This window comes from Theobroma cacao, chromosome 2 (assembly GCF_000208745.1).
Source record: "Theobroma cacao cultivar B97-61/B2 chromosome 2, Criollo_cocoa_genome_V2, whole genome shotgun sequence".
Classification (NCBI taxonomy): Eukaryota; Viridiplantae; Streptophyta; class Magnoliopsida; order Malvales; family Malvaceae; genus Theobroma; species Theobroma cacao.
In genome coordinates, this window is record NC_030851.1 from 40626342 (window position 1) to 40642867 (window position 16526).

Below are 16526 nucleotides of genomic sequence, written 5' to 3' on the forward strand. Positions count from 1 at the left end.
TTCTGTTAAATATAAAAGGAAAAAAATCATATTACTAGTTTTAATTTTCATAATTTCATATGTTAGAATTCTTGAACATTCGATCCAATAATAAAAAATATGACGTGTCGATTTATTGAAACAAAATTTTAAAAAAATTATTTATGGGTATGTATATATACAGATTAAAAATAATTAAGAAAATAATACATTATTTATAAATTTCATTTAAAATTTATCAAAAGCCAAAGTAATGGATAGAGTGGTAAAAACAGGAAACCTTGAAAATCCAGTACAATACAAGACCTTGCTCTTTTAACCTCGACTGATGGTCACCAATCTCTTTGCTTCTGTAGAAGTATAAGCTTCACCAATTGGCAACTCCCAATCATCACAAAATACTTTCAAGCCTTTGTTTTCGAATCATCCACTTGACAAACAAATGATGGGCATTGCTTAGTCATCGTTGTTCATTCGCTTCCAAGTTCCACTCCCTAAGATATTTTCCCAATTTCCCACTTCTCACAGCCACATCTCTCTACAGTCTCTCCTCTCCATTTTCACCTCAGTGAGATATAGCTTGTCAGGAATTGGTACTAGTAATTAAGTTAAAGTTAAGACACCCTTCAACCTTCTCGTAGTAATTTGTTAGATTTTCAAGGTGCTCTGTTCTGGGATTCCTCTGTTGTGTGCTTTTTCTTTGATATTTTTCAGTCTGGGAATTCTTGCAAAGCTTTACAAAAGAAAAGAATTGTTACCCACATGGGATTGGTTCCAATTGGAAAACCCAGAATCACAGACCTGGAAAAACAACAACAACAACGAAAATGGATTCAAAGTTGCGTTTAATCCAACAATCTCTCAACACCCGTTACTCCGAATGGATCCGCGAAGCTCTCGATGATTTACCAGACAATTTCACCATCACGGATCCTTCGATTTCAGGCCACCCAATCGTTTTCGCCAGCCGCGGCTTCTTGAAAATGTCGCGTTACTCACGAGAAGAAGTGATTGGGCAAAATGGGAAGATATTTCAGGGGCCGAAAACTAATCCAAGGACGGTGATGGAAATAAGGGAAGCGATTCGAGAAGAGAGGGGTGTTGAGGTCAGTTTGTTGAATTACCGTAAAGATGGTACGCCGTTTTGGATGTTGTTTCATATGAGACCGGTTTTTGGGAAAGAAGACGGAAGGGTGATTCATTTCGTGGCGGTTCAGGTTCCGATTTCGACGAAACAGAGGAGGAACGGAGGGGTGAGTTTGAGTGAGGATGGGTCGGGTTTGAATGAGGTTGTGTTTGGGTCTTGTAGGAAGGAAGTTGATTCCGATTCTTTGCTGGAATTGCGTCGCGTTTTGTCCTTGGATTCGGGTAGTAAAGGTTCGTTTCTTAAGCTATACTTTTTGTGTGTAGCCATTATCGATTGATCAACTGCACATTTAATGTGAAAATGTTATCATAAACAGCATTTTAACCACTCCATCAACAATGTTTATTTGCTTTAGAGCTTGTCATCCAATATCTGCTGTTAATTGATGTTTCACCCTTTGTTTAGACGACAAAAGTTGACACTATATTCTCATCTTCCATTATTGTTTTTGGATTTACTTGACTGAGTTCTCATCTATCAAGTCTATATTACAGTATTAGATATCGAAGAGACATGCAAGGCAAGTGATTTTGAGGAGCGAAGGGCTGCAACGGCATTTAACAATATCTTGTCTGTGCTAACCCACTGTAGTGAGTTGACCGGCAGATTGGTCTGTGGGAAGAGATGCAGTGTACCTGGGGCAGGCTACGTTAGTTCATCACTAAATATATCACTTGGTAGAATCAAACAAAGCTTTGTACTGTGAGTTGTTTGCAAATTCTTAATTTTCCTACTTTATAGTAGATAACCTGCTTTGTCTGGATTTCTGATGTCTTTGCTTTTTGTTACCGGCAACACATTTCCGTGGGCTTGCAGAATTGATCCACATTTACCTGACATGCCTATAGTTTATGCAAGTGATGCGTTCTTAAGATTGACAGGTGCTTCAATATGCTTTTCCAATTTCCAATATTAAGCATCATGGATTTAATCTCATATAATTATTTCACCAGTCGTAATTGAAAGATCCAGAGCAAACAGTTTATAAATTTATTTAAAGATGCAGTTTATATAGCTGCTTATATACTTCTTTGCCTTTATAGGCTATGATAGACATGAAGTGTTGGGGCATAATTTTAGAGTCTTGAATGGTGTTGATACAGATACTTCAACTCTACATCAGGTAGTTCTTTTATCCAATATAACTTTTAAACTATTATGGGTGCATGGTTAACATTTATTGCCTACCGTTTGCCAGATAAAGGAAAGCATTCAAACAGAACAAGCATGCACAGTACGTATCTTAAGTTACAGGTTGATACTTTCTCACTTCCAATGTTTATTGAAGAATGGCATTATGTCCATAAGGTCTAAGTATACATGTCTTGTTACTGTACCAGGAAGGACAAAAGCTCATTTTGGAACTGTCTTCACTTATCTCCTGTTCGTAATGCCTCTGGCAAGGTAATATATTATTGGTTATGCATAAACTTTTGTAAGTTCAGATAAATTTTCTAATCTTAGTTGTTTGTTTTCTGTTGACGAGATGAATATTAGATCTTGTTGTTAGTCAATTTAGCATACCTTCAGCTTGATTCAGTGCAGTCAAGGATAGAGGACTAATATCTGTGCATCAGTGATTTACATACACGGTCTTTGAATTATACAGACTAATAACTGTGCAGCAGTGTAAAGAATAGAGGATTGCCTTTGTCAGTAAATTTGCCATTACTGATGCAGTATGTACAGAATAAGCCTTTGTAGCATAAATCTTTTATTATACATTCTGAAACTTGATAGAAACTAGGTGAAGAATACATTTTAGATATAACATGTACATCTAAGTATTCTTAGTAGCATACAAGAAATGAAATTTGAGAGTCTGGATTTTTAGTACTTGGCACGTTTGCTGTTCCATTCTATCTTTACTTTGGAAATGTCTGACTTTTGGTTTATTATTCTAAACAGAGTAACTGACACTAGAATGTGTGGGTAAAGAGGCTTTAACATTCTGAGGGGCTATAAGTCATTGTTTCAAAACTTGTGTTTTAAATATTGCTTTGCTTTATAAAACAGCTTATTAAGCATGATAGCTGCAGCTTATTCTTGCTCCAAGTTAATTAATTTCGCCCATAGTCTATGATTAAAAAACTGCTTGTACAAAACAGAAGCTTTTCATGCATACTTGAATGATTTCTTGGTGTTCTATGATCATAGAAATGCTATCTATCTATTATTGGTAGACGTTTCTGATATTGCTGAAATATGATGCATCTTTCAACCCCTAATTGAGTGCTAAAAATGGAGTCCAAAAAGAAAAAAAATATCATATTGCAATTGTTGATGCTAAACCTGGTGATGCTGGATGTTGCAAGAGGTGTGGATCTAGGTTAACACTTTTAACATTTGATTATTGTCAATTATCAATCCATAAATTGCTTAAAAGTTGTGGATTATAGTTGTTTTAGTTGTTGCCTTTTGTGATTGATTGCATATTAATCTAAAGCCTGCTTGGAATGGATCGATGCTAAGAATCATGGAATATCTCTTTGCAGCTTTGATTTGCCCTCTCTTACACTGATTATATCTGTTCAGATAGCTTACTTTGTGGGCGTTCAGATAGAGGATGACTGTAAGAACCGGGATGGACATGGGCTGAGTCCTGAGATGAGGCAACTTAGTGCTGTTGGTGCAGTGAAGGTTGCAGTGAGGACTTCATCAATATCTGCTGGCTCCTCCAAGTCATAGATGGCTTCTGTATTCTTTGCGGCTGTCATATATCACTTACCAAACTCTTGAAAATCCAGTCTCACAGTGCTTGTAATCTCATACTAGCTGAGAATACTGTCTGTAATCTCATCTAGTAGCTGAAATGTCAAAATGTAAAATGGGAGAAAATTCTAAATTTAGAAAAAAAAAAAAAAAGAGAAAGGGAATAATCAAAGTGGGATTGTTACAGGGGTTTCCTCGGTATAATAGTTTTGGTGAATAAGTTGTCTTGGCACTAAGCTCAGCTTTGTCATTACAAAGAAAATGCAATGATCCTAATGTAAAATCCTGAAGGATTGGGTGCATGTTTTACTTAATGGATGGAAAATGTCACTCTGTAAATCATGTAGGTTGAAGCTACCAATGGATGATAAAGTTTTCAAGTAATTATTTTAGGATTTGGGATTTCAGATTCTGCATAATTCGGCAGAAAGTAGACAAAAAGGTATGAAGGAGAGGAGATCTTCAATGGGTTAAAACAGCAGTACTGAATCAGCAAAGCTATGGAAAAACAGGGTTCACATTTCATCCTTAACCAGGAATGAAATCGAAATGACAGACAGAAAAAGCATGACGAAGGCCTGAACCTTAACTCTGAAGTAGTCTGATGGAGCAGTGTTAAGCTCAAGATTTTCTTAACCCAGAAGTGTATATATATTAATAAGAAACTGATTTAATCATGTGAAAGACACTACACAAAAGTTCAAGCATCTCGGGTCCCCCCATGCAACGTGCGAGATTTGGACAGCCTGGCTAACCATGTCAGCTTCCCAGGAATCAGCAGCACTGCCGCGAAATTCAACCCCGATTGATCTGACAAAGATTCACGAGCTTAAAAAGTTGGCCCTTCGAAAATGCTAATATCCACTCAAAAAGATCAAATTCATTCGCAATTCAATCTATCTTCTTTTTTCCATTTCCCTTTTCTTCAAAGGAAAAACCAAAAGCGTCGTCTTTCTCTGAAGATAGTAAAGCCCTCACTCCTCAACCATTACAAACAATATCACACTTGTGACTTGTCCACGATGAACCAAACCCACCATCCATGCATCAGAATCTCATATAAATCTTCTCCCAACATGGGCAGCAGCATCATGTCCTTTGATCTTTCCTTTTCTCATTTCATCAAGTTTTCTACTAGGAATTCACATGCCAAAATCTCTTGTTCCAGACTAAAATAATACTAGTAGTAACAAACCAACAAAAATTTAAACATTCTATATACACCAACCAACCTGGTTGAGTCCTATCCTCTATCTTCTTCTAGCTCTAGCTAACCCCATCAAGAACCATCGTCATTACCCAAATGACGTTCAAGAACCAATCTTTTTTCGTTAACTTCTTCTCTTTATTCTTTCTTTTCTCGTTCTTGGAGCTAAGTGAAGCAAACCCATCAGTTTTCGTGACCCCAACTTCATCTTTGTCCGTAGTATCGGGGGGTTACTGGCAGCTCCTGCAACCGAGCGTAGGCATCTCCGCCATGCACGTGCAACTCCTCCCTAACAACAAAGTTATCATCTTTGACCGCACTGACTCCGGCCCTTCCAACCTATCTTTACCCGCCGGCAGCTTCTGTCCTAAGAAAGACTGCACCGCCCACTCTCTCCTCTACGACGTCGTTTCCAACACTTTCCGTCCCCTCCACGTCCTAACTGACACCTGGTGCTCCTCCGGTTCCCTCGACCCCAACGGTACCCTTATCCAAACCGGCGGATACAATGACGGCGATCACGTGATCCGAATTTTCAGCCCGTGTGACACTTATGCCTGCGACTGGTACGAACTCACGGCTACTCATCTTATCGACCGTCGATGGTACGCTACTAACCAAGTTTTGCCCGATGGAAGAATCATAATCCTTGGCGGTAGAAGGGTTTTTACTTACGAGTTTTATCCTAAAAACGACTTCGTCAGTAACAACAAGAGCTTTTACCTTCGTTTCTTGGTGGAAACTAGGGACCCCGAAGAGAACAATCTTTACCCTTTCTTGCATTTACTACCAGATGGAAATCTCTTCATCTTCGCCAACCAAAAATCAATCTTGTTTGATTATAAAAAAGGCATTGTTCTGAGACAGTTCCCTCTTATGCCTGGAGATGATAAGAGAAACTATCCTAGTACTGGCTCTTCGGTTATGCTTCCTTTGAGGTTGTCTTGGACGGGGCCTCCGGTGGTGGAGGTGCTCGTGTGCGGCGGTGCACCTGCGGGGGCGTTCTTGAAAGCGGATAAGATGAAGGTTTTCGTAGAGGCGTCAAGGACTTGTGGCAGGCTGAAAGTGAACGACCCAAATCCCCAATGGCTCATAGAGTTCATGCCCATGCCACGTGTCATTTCTGACATGATACTGTTACCTACCGGTGATGTGATCATCATTAACGGCGCTGCTAATGGCACTGCTGGTTGGGAGAATGCCGTAAACCCGGTTTTGAACCCGGTTCTTTACTCGGTTAACGAGGTTCCACTGCGGAGATTCACGGTTTTGGCGCCCTCGAAGATCCCGAGAATGTACCACTCCGCTGCATTGCTTCTGCCAGATGGCAGGATATTAGTGGGTGGCAGCAATCCGCATACTAGGTACGTATTCACCGGACCGTACCCGACCGATCTGAGTTTGGAGGCTTATAACCCATACTACATGGATCCTAAATTCAACTCGTTAAGGCCCTCGGTTTTATCGCTGGAGCCGGGGAATGCGCTGGTGTACGGGCAGAGGTTCGGGGTTTCGTTTTCGCTGCCGCTTTACAAGCAGGGAGCCGCCTACGTGGCCCTGGTGGCGCCGTCGTTCACGACGCATTCGATCGGGATGAACCAACGCGTGGTCATTTTGAGCACGGCCAGCGTGGTCCAATTGTCCATGTTTAATCACAAGCTAGTGGTGGTTGGGCCCACCAACGCCAGCGTGGCACCTCCGGGTTATTATATGCTGTTCGTGGTACACTCCGGGATTCCTAGTCACGCGGTTTGGGTGAAGGTGATGTGATCTTTGAGCAGCTTTAGGATTGTGATTGATCATGTACAATTACTTAGATATTCTTTTTTTAGGTTTCTTATATGATGATTCTTTTTAGGCAAAATTGAAGTACCACTACATTGATATAGCAAAATCAGGTTAGGTAGTTAGTTTACTTGTTGTCTTTCCAATAATGAAATTGGGTTAGCTTCAAGCTCGACTAACATTTGATCGGTTCAGTTTTAATATTGAATTAATAAAATTCTCATGAAAAATTGAAATACTCGAATTATAATAAAAAATAAAAAATCACTGAAATTGATTTATTTCAATTTGAATAAGGTATTTTAAGGTATATTTTAACAATATTAATAACATATAATAGCTAAAATATATTATTAACTATTGGTTTTTTATTACTTTAATCATAAATTTTAATTATTCAAAATCAACCGAAAATTATTCCTTTCGACCTATTAACATAAAAACCGAAAAAATCAATCTAAATTAACCGTAATTGTTATTTCGTTTAAATTGGAGCTTACATTTTTTTTTTTTGTGAATTATAGTATATAATAATTACGACAAGGTTCACACGGACTGGACTAAGTCCAAACTAAACAGAACCGAAACCTGGCCAGGGGTTTTGGATGGTGTAAAGATCATAGGCCTAGCCCAATAATGCAGAAAACACCAAATACACAATCAAACATGAACTGCTCTGACAACAAACAGTACATGTTTGATTTCTCTAGAATCTCTTGAATTTGTTTAGTATATGTTTATCATGTTTATATTTGTACAATTCAGGTTAAGGGTTCGTTTGAACCTAAATTATAGGTTAAGAACTCGAACTTGGTTGCATAAATGATTGGGTTTTTGGCAAGCTTATGCTTATATTTTTTTACTTAATTGATCAGATTTTTGTCTCCAAAACTTCTAGTATTCGGTTCTAGTTTTGGGATAATTGAATTTTCTTCATTGACAACCAAGGCTGATACAAAGGGAAGCTAAAGACAATAAAAGGCTAAACAAAACATAAGAAAACAAGAACAGTAGACTAAACAAAGAGCAGCATAGCTCAACAGAGAAAGCTGACAGTATCCACCCTTGAAACCCCCAGTTTTGACCATTTACAGGCTTATCATGCTGACGGTATCAGATAAGCAATGTGTCTGGATTTTGATAGCGTCAGGCTGAGTAGTTTCCTTCTTTTGGGGACAGTGCATTTGTCTGAATTCTTTCTCTTTACCGAAATGTGTTCATTTAACTGGATCAAGCCGATCACAGCAACCGAGTCTGTTTTTAACATAAGGATTCAGAATTAACCCCCGGGTTGTTTCTACTTTCTAGCTCCTGCTGATCTGTATTTGTAGCGCATGGCCCAGAAAAGGTAATGCAAGAAATTCAATGAGCTAAGCAAGCACATAAGCCAGTAGAATCTTTCCAGATGGTAGTGGTTGATCGTATGACCAGAGAGCCATGGCTTGTGGCCTGAGTCATCCGTGACATTGTTTACCATCGATACAATCACCGAGCTCAAATAATACCCCATTGCCAGTGATACCCAGGAAAGAGATGTGGCCAACGATCTCATGCTTGAAGGCGCCTCAGTGAAGAAAAATTCGAGTAACCCCGCCAAGGTGAAAAGATCTGCTGACCCAAGGAACAAGTACTGCAAAGCAATCCAGAAAAATGTAATGGGTAATGGGTTGGTTGAGTCAAGTAGGCCTGAGTCAGTTGCCACTCTCTTTCGCTTGATTTCGACAAGAGCTGCCACAGCCATGGCTATTATGGAAAGAAATAAACCGATTCCAATTCGTTGCAGATGAGTAATCCCCATCTCGGTTTTGGTCACTCTCCGAGCAAATGGGATGATGAAGTGATCGTAAACTGGGGCAAGGATCATGATGAAGACTACGGGAAAAACTGGCAGGGAAGCTGGTGGGATTTTCAATGAACCAAGCTTGGTGTTCATGGTAGCAGCTTGTTCGACAGAAAATGTGGAAAGCTGAGCTAAGCAGCAGTTGAGAATAATGGTGCAAGCAAATATGGGAAGGATTTTTAGCACAATCTTCACTTCTTCTACTTGCCGCACTGAGCATTCAAGTGCTGGGTGAGCTGGCTTGTTCACCACTGCTCTGTTTAGGAATTTAAGGCTTTCTGTTGGGAGTTGATCCGGCTGCTGCTCACTTTGTTTGGCATTTTGTTCTGCTTCCTCGCTGGCTTCAGTTTGATGACAAGGGCTTGTTGCCAGGTTCGCAATGGCATTGCTTGGACTGCTGCTCATGCAACTGTTCAGCATAGCAGCAACCAAAACCTGTTCAAGTAAATCGCACACACACTTATTTCTTCCTTTCAGGAATGGAAACAAGGTAGAGTGTTTACTGGAAAATAAAGTTGCATTAGCATCCGAAGTTTACCTTGCAAATGGTTGTAATTGGGCTGCCAAACGGTACTTTGATCCTGTAAAATGTTGAGCCAGCGAGGAAGATTGGGATCGACAACAATATTGCAATGGTGGCGATGGCGAAACCCCACTCCCAGCCCTTGTTATCCTCAACCCACACAACAAACGTAACGGCAATAAGGGCACCACATGAAAGACAGAAGACAAAGTAGTTGAAGAAGGTCGATCTTTGCTTCCTTCCCTGCGGGGTGTTCTGATCAAACTGCTCAGCGCCATGCGTTGGTAAAGACCCTTTTATCCCTCCAACGCCAAGTGCCACAAGATAAAGGCCTATGAACAGCATAGCTGCTTTCCCACCCCCAACTTCTTGGCATGGAATGGAGGGGGTGGACGATGGATTGCACTCCGGAGGCTTTAAGGAAGGTGTCCGAGCTTGCATGGTAAGAATGATCAAGCCCTGTTTCAATGGCCGGTATGGGTTAGGCTTGTGAAATTAGCAAGTATATGTAATAATTATTAAACCATAAAAGGTTCTTCAAGTCATGCATATGAAGAATTGAAACTTCCATTCCAATTTCTTTTTTCGACAAGGTTAAACTTATTTTCAAGTGTTTCTCAAACGCCCAGGTTTGGGCGCTGGCGAAAGTGTGGATTAACAATATCAAACTCAACTAAGAAGGCCTTGGTAGATAGGCCTGGATCAGCCTGGACCAAACCAAATTCCCCAATTTCCCTATCTGATTTCCACATCCGAAAGCCTGCAGCATTTGCCTAAAGACTCAGAGAAAAGGTCCAAATAGATAATTGGGGTCACTTAAAATCATCCAATTAAGATCAACAAATCAACAAACAGTGGGTCCCTCCATCTCGTGGTAAGCCACACAGACACACGTACACAGTTTTGGACTGCCCTACTCTGAAACGTCATTGTAAAGAAGATGGGCTGTGGGCTGCTCGGCTTGGAAGGGTGCACGTGGGCAATGGTTCTGAATTCAGTAGGCTCCCAAAATTCAGTCGAGTCTGTCTAAGTAGTAGCCACACACGTGGTTCATGGACCTGCATCAAATTAGAAACTATTCCTACATATGGTTTTTTGTACTTTTGGATGAAAATCCCATTTAAAGATAGGCATTGATTTGATTTTCCGCTTTTTCTCCACTTACCATACGGACATTGGTAGATCAAAATTACCGTATCTCAGACGTAGACAATACCAGGTCGTGGGACAAACGTGTCCTCCAGCACCCTAAGGGTGCAACCATTTTGACAGTCAATGATGGCACGTGTCGAGCAAAATCTCTTACCACCTGTCATGCTGTGCCTTAATCATGTGCTTCAAACAGGGACATGATTTTCAAAGCAACAAGACAGGATAGATGTCGCTATCTTGCTAAAATTGAGAAAAGGAAGTTTCTCTTGTCGTAAGACGCGACACAAATATTTTAAAAACGGGTCCCCCCTTCCCTCCCCCTCACCCCCTTAAGGCCCCCCAGCCCCAAGGCGTTGGCTCTGATTGGATACGTTTTCTATGAATTGTATCCCCGGGGACCCCTCTCCGACACGCGTCTGAACTTACCATTTATTTGCCTACATCAAATGATAATTTGATGCTTTTTTGAGGAAAATTATCATTTCAAAACCTAACTGTAACTAACATAACCACTAGTTTCTGGATTTTTTTACCATGTGATGAGAGATTGAAACAGACCCTTTTTGTTTGTTTTTCTTCTTCTTTCTGAGTTTTTTTGAATGATGGTAATTGGGTTTTGATTCTTTTTGGGGTTTGACAGCAGATAGAGAGAGAGAGAAATTTATGAACATTTATCACAAGGCCTCGATAGTTGTACCTAGACAGACGGTGTTCCTTGGATCTACAGACCAAAGTCTCAGGGGGGTGACGGCCACAACCTTTAATGCTTGCACACTCAGATTTTTGCCAGTGTCTTGTTTTTTTTTTTTGTATATTTTGCATTTAAAATGGCTATCCTTCATGCAAAGTTTACACCTTTTTGGTTTCTCAAAAAATCACAATGCGGAAGAAATGCAAGAATGGAACAAGAATTTACATAATTTGAAGTAACAAAAAAGAAAGAAATGTTAAGGTTTGGTGTTGAATGATTACCAGGAATTCGATGAGTGCGCTTATCAGGTAGATGTGATAAGTAGTGAAGAAAGCGTCAGATAAGAAGCCTCCAAGCAGAGCCAGAAGGAAAGCTGTCCCCATGAAATTGGTAACATTGTTTGCCGATTTGGAGGGAGATAAGTGCATGTACTTCGACAGATACAGCACCAGGTTGCTGGCATTTGCCAAGTACGCCAGGTTCTCCAGCACTTCCGCAACTATACAGTACAAATTTATCACTGAAACACATCAGACAGAGAGAGAGAGAACAAACAAAAACAGCCTGCGGAAGCTGACTGATATTTGAATTGTGTCAAAACTGAAAAGCAAGAAGCAAAAGAAAGGCTTTGGGGGAATTTGGTTGTTAATTACCCAAGACAAAGGAAGCAGCAAGCATGCCACCATGTCGGCCTCTCAAAGCAGGTCGATTCCTCCAATCCACATAGCCTTCCCAACTGCTATCCTCGTGTCCTCCTTCCTGTGGGAAAACACAAAAGCAAAAAGAAAAAACAAAACTCTAGAATTAGGAGTAAGAAAGCAATACAGGTTTCTCGTCTGTTGTTTGATAAAGCAAAAGCAAGAACAAGGAGAGTGAGTTGGAGGACAACATAAAAAGAGAACCAAAAAAATAGAAAAAAAGGGGAACCCACCATTGCTCTTTCTCTGTTTCACCCTCCCTTTTTCAACTTGGGGTAAGTGTATTGGATCTCAGGTGAGAGAAGAACTTTGATTACAAAAGCAAGGTGATGACTGGTGGGGGGGGCGGGGTATTTAAAGAGTGGGGGAGGGAAGGGCATTGGATTCAGCTTGGGAGGAGAGAATGGTCTTAGACCCTTTAGAAAATGACTTTCATCGATTCCCCTTGGAACCTTTTCCATTACTAAGAATCCTTTCTTTTTTTATTTTATTTTTTCTTTCACAATTCTTTTTTTAATGCATTCAGAACTCCATGTGAAAACATTGTGAGGTAAGAACAAAAAACACAAAAAACAAAAGGGTTAGGTTCTTATCAAACATTGCTAGCGTCCTTATACAAAGATTAAAAATATGAATATATCTCCCCAAAAGGAGGAGAGAAGTATAAAAAAAAACCCCTTTCCACCCAAAGTAAAAAGAGAAATTAAACAGAAAACAAGGCACCCTTCCTCTCTTTCTTTCTTTCTTCCTTTGACTCTCAACAACAAAACCCAAATAACTTATATTAAATCATAAAGTTGTTCATGCCTCACCCTCCTAATTATATATAGTATGTTTGCTTTCATAAAATAGTAATGTTAAAAGGAGGCAATCTTTAATCTTCTTCTACCTTCTTTTGTTATACTATGTATATTGTTTGATTAGAATGTAATTAAGATAAAGAATAGATTCTTTAATCAGCGTTACACACGTAGCCAACATGATCCTTTAAGCTCAACCTTTGACTTGTCAACTCGGGAATTTATTTATGTGGGTGACTCTATAAACATTGGTTATAGAAGCTTAATACAAATGCATTTGTGACCGTCTGATTGTTAAGTATCTTTATCTCCCCAATATCATCAATTGCAAAGCCTGGATAAAAAGAAACAACGCAATTAGTTGAGTGGTAAATATACTATTCATTTCACGTATTATATATCGAACTATTAGAAATTCAATCAAGAAAGCGATGGGATATTCATCATATTTTTCGAACAACTAACGATTTGATTGATAAATCTATAAAAGAAAAGATTTACGTAATCAGAATTTGTTGTTCATATTTAGTTAATTTTGGACCATGGCTGGTGCTCCTTGATAATTTCCCAATGATTTGATTTTTTTATTTTTTCTAAAAAAGAAGCAATGTCTTTTCTTGTAGGTTAAAGACAGTATGTGTCATAAAGGATAGAAAAGTGAGTCAAAATTATGGTAGCTTTTTGAAGGACATACCCACCATCATCCACTTAGCCTGCCTAGTGATATGACCATGGACAGTGATCTTCTAAAGCTATCTATCTATCTATATATATATGACCTTAATTAGAACAAGAATTCTTCCTACCCAAAAATAAAAGAATTCTTGGGGGACTTTGAAAGCTAGCAGTAGCTTGACATGATAGAATTTTATTAGCACAATGGAGGAGTATTATATTGTTTCCATCGCCTTATTGTAAATTTGTGTTATAAGGTTTACAGTTATGGAAATGATAAGATTTTTTTTTGGTACAATTTGGTTGAAGTCAATCTACTAAAATCAAAGCACTTCTGCTTGATGATCTTACAATAATATAAAGCAGATAAACTTACTCAATCGGTCACTTACTCTCAATATTATATAAGTGCTATTCATATCAATTTTTTGTATGAGTATGAGAATTTTAATAGAGATATCTATTTCGAAAAATTTTTACTTTTATCAACTTATCTGCAATGACATTTGTCTCTTTGAATATGTGCTTTAAAGATAAATTGATGATGGGCATTGGGAAATATGAGATTTATAATCATTTTGTGTGTGTGTGTGTGTGTGTGTCATAGTTTTTTCTTGGTAAAATTTGATTATCATCCCTTTAATTTAAAAGTCAAATTCTATCACTGTGTCTCTCTCATTATAAAGAAACCCCTCCCACCTTTTTCACTGATCTTATCATCTTCTTCGTCCAATCAAAGGAATAGCCTGAGCCAATGGATATCGGAACTGACTGCTGAACTCGTGAATCATTTTATCAATGGAATTCAATTGTCAACAATGCATATAAATCATGTTTTTCATGCCCATCGTGTGATGTCTTGCTGTGTTGAACCAGTCCATGGGGTCCCGAAAACGTTTGTTTTTACAAATCTGGAAGCTCAACTATCAGTTGACGAAGCCAAATTGACCACAAAAACTCATTGGCTGATTCGTTGAAAGTCAATGGAAATTGCTAGCCTAAATCTTTTCGAACATTCTTCTAACATATATATAGTTTTTGATCATAGAGTAAAACCTGGTGCAAAGCATGTCAATTTTGCTTAACAGGCGGATTGAAAACTTAAAATTTTAACCATAAAAGTAACAAATCCAACATATTTTTAAAAAATTAATAATTTAACAAATAAATTATATAAAATCTTTATTCAACGTCAATAAGATATGATGTTAATATTTGATTAAGATTCGAATAATTTTTGTTTTGCTTTCGAACATTATTGATGGGCTAATCAGAAAGTTTCTTCAGAAAGGAACAAACAAATTGGCAGTTAAATTTAATTTTAGAGCTCTTTAAGCCACAATTTTTTTTCTGCAGAATCTGTGCTGATAGCTATGATCACAATGATAAAAGGGAAAGCATTTTGGTCTCACAAATCAAAAGGATTCAAAGCTAAAAAGCAAGTTGCAGTTAGTTAAAAAGCATCATTAAGAACGTTCACACATTCCCACTCAGATTGTGACAAGACTCCCCTTTGCAGAATTCACCACTAATTGTAACATGATGAGGAGAAACCTGGGTCCTATAGACCAATAAAAAGATTATGGTTATCCTTGTTTTACCCAGATTTTTGCTTTGACTCCCTGATTTGTCCAATTAAAGCTCGCCCACAGATTGTTTTATAGGCTGCTAATCTTTCACCGCAAAACAGACAGAAACTGGAGAGAAACTATTAGCCATGAGGATCACGGGGGCCGAGAGGCTGGCTTTTCCTTTTCGATTCTACCAAAGATTTTGATAGCAATTCCTCAACTTGCATCCAATCAGAGTATGACACCGGATCAAATCCACGTCAGAAAGGTCTCTGTTCAGGACAGACAGGATTATGACCGCTTGAAATTGTCTTTACGAACATGTTTTTTCATGATCAAGGACTGCAATTTTGTTAAAGCTTGATGCTGATGAGTCTATTCCATGCACATGCTTGACAAGTTTTAGGAATTCGAAAGTAATATTACAAGCGAAGATAGACTTCCACTGTGTATTGTCTTCATTTGACTTCAAAAATTAAAGAGATGAAAGAATTCGTTGCATACAGATGCCTTGGCAATTACCTTGAAACGTGACGAAGTTATGACCCAAAGCAGCTAATTGCCTGCATTTGCGAGAAGCACTTACACTGTTACACATATACAATGGTTGGTAGCTGAAAATGATTTTTAATCAAAGTCCATGGATTGTTAGGCACGCATGCTTCCTTATTTTGCTTAGGTTAAGAACTAATTTAATTTTGTTGTTTTCTACATATAGGTCTATAGATTTCTAATTATTAATAATAACAGAGTTTTGTTGTGCTTCTTGAATTTTTTAAATAAAACTTTGAATTCAAATTCTAATGTATAAGTTTCTTTTAAAGGTAATTAAAAGTTTCATTAAGTACAAATATTACAAAAACTATCCTGTAAAACAGTTGTGATGCAGGATCGTATAAGAATGGACATAAAAACTCCTTACTTTCCATGCAAAACTTGTGTATAGGAACAAAATAAAACCAATCCAGTTGTTATGAGATCAAACAACAACAACAACATCCAATCCCACATTAATAAATCGGCAAAGCAGAAATTTAATCTGTCAATAATATTTTTGTATAAAATGTTGCAATAGTTGAAATATAGATAAAATTAATGATTTCAATGTATTAAACGAAGATATCACTTAATATATATAATAATCTTTATAAGTATTCTTAAAAACACATAAAAAAACCTTTTTTTCCATCGAATTAAATATATATATATATATATCCTTTTCCTCGTCAAGTCAAAAAAAAAAACAAGATATTTTGCACGGAAAAGAAATTAAAGTAAAGGGGGCCACATGTATATATAAGACAACAAATTATATAAGCAAGCTAGGAATTTAATAAGCTAAGCTTGGAATGCTTGGAAATATGCAGAGAAACAAGGGAGGGAAAGGGTGCTTTGAACATCAAGGAAAAAGACGAACCAAAACAAGCCAAAGTCTACACTTTCTCACTCGTGAAGGTGACACTGATACCCACCCCAAAATGCACGTCACTGTGTGGAGCAAACAGCTCAGCTCAGCTCTTCCCTTCATTATTTATTTAATTAATTACGAAGTCGATTTATGTTCAAGTGATCATGCCTTTGAGCTGAGCATATCCGATGAACTTGTGGGCTAAGGGGGGCTTATCCTTAAAAACATATCAATTTCCTGCCACAACCGGCATTTTTCTGCACCCATGTGAGCGTGAGGTGTGCGCCCCTGGGCGGAGTCGCCATCTCAATCTATTCCTTCTACAGTTTCGGACGTTG

At 38.4% G+C, this 16526-nt stretch overlaps 3 protein-coding genes across 4 annotated transcripts; 2 read left to right on the plus strand and 1 right to left on the minus strand.

Moving 5' to 3' along the window:
- LOC18610489 (protein TWIN LOV 1) lies at positions 337-4128 on the plus strand. 2 transcript variants are annotated; one of them, XM_018116038.1, is made up of 7 exons: positions 337-1356; positions 1621-1828; positions 1943-2007; positions 2170-2249; positions 2325-2360; positions 2467-2530; positions 3662-4128. In XM_018116038.1, exons 1-6 carry the CDS (start codon positions 807-809, stop codon positions 2515-2517), a joined length of 990 nt encoding a protein of 329 aa, XP_017971527.1. In that variant the 5' UTR covers positions 337-806; the 3' UTR covers positions 2518-2530; positions 3662-4128. The 2 variants fall into 2 exon arrangements, with proteins under 2 accessions (XP_017971527.1, XP_007046234.2); XM_007046172.2 differs by having other exon boundaries at positions 340-1356; positions 2325-2380; positions 3662-4121.
- Positions 4314-7018, plus strand: LOC18610490 (aldehyde oxidase GLOX). The gene has a single exon (XM_007046177.2). It carries the CDS (start codon positions 5142-5144, stop codon positions 6813-6815), a length of 1674 nt encoding a protein of 557 aa, XP_007046239.2. The 5' UTR covers positions 4314-5141; the 3' UTR covers positions 6816-7018.
- Positions 7742-12065, minus strand: LOC18610491 (protein NRT1/ PTR FAMILY 4.6). Its single transcript, XM_007046178.2, has 5 exons — positions 11968-12065; positions 11690-11795; positions 11318-11535; positions 9209-9652; positions 7742-9105 (listed from the first exon to the last, which is right to left on the minus strand). Exons 1-5 carry the CDS (start codon positions 11968-11970, stop codon positions 8128-8130), a joined length of 1749 nt encoding a protein of 582 aa, XP_007046240.2. The 5' UTR covers positions 11971-12065; the 3' UTR covers positions 7742-8127.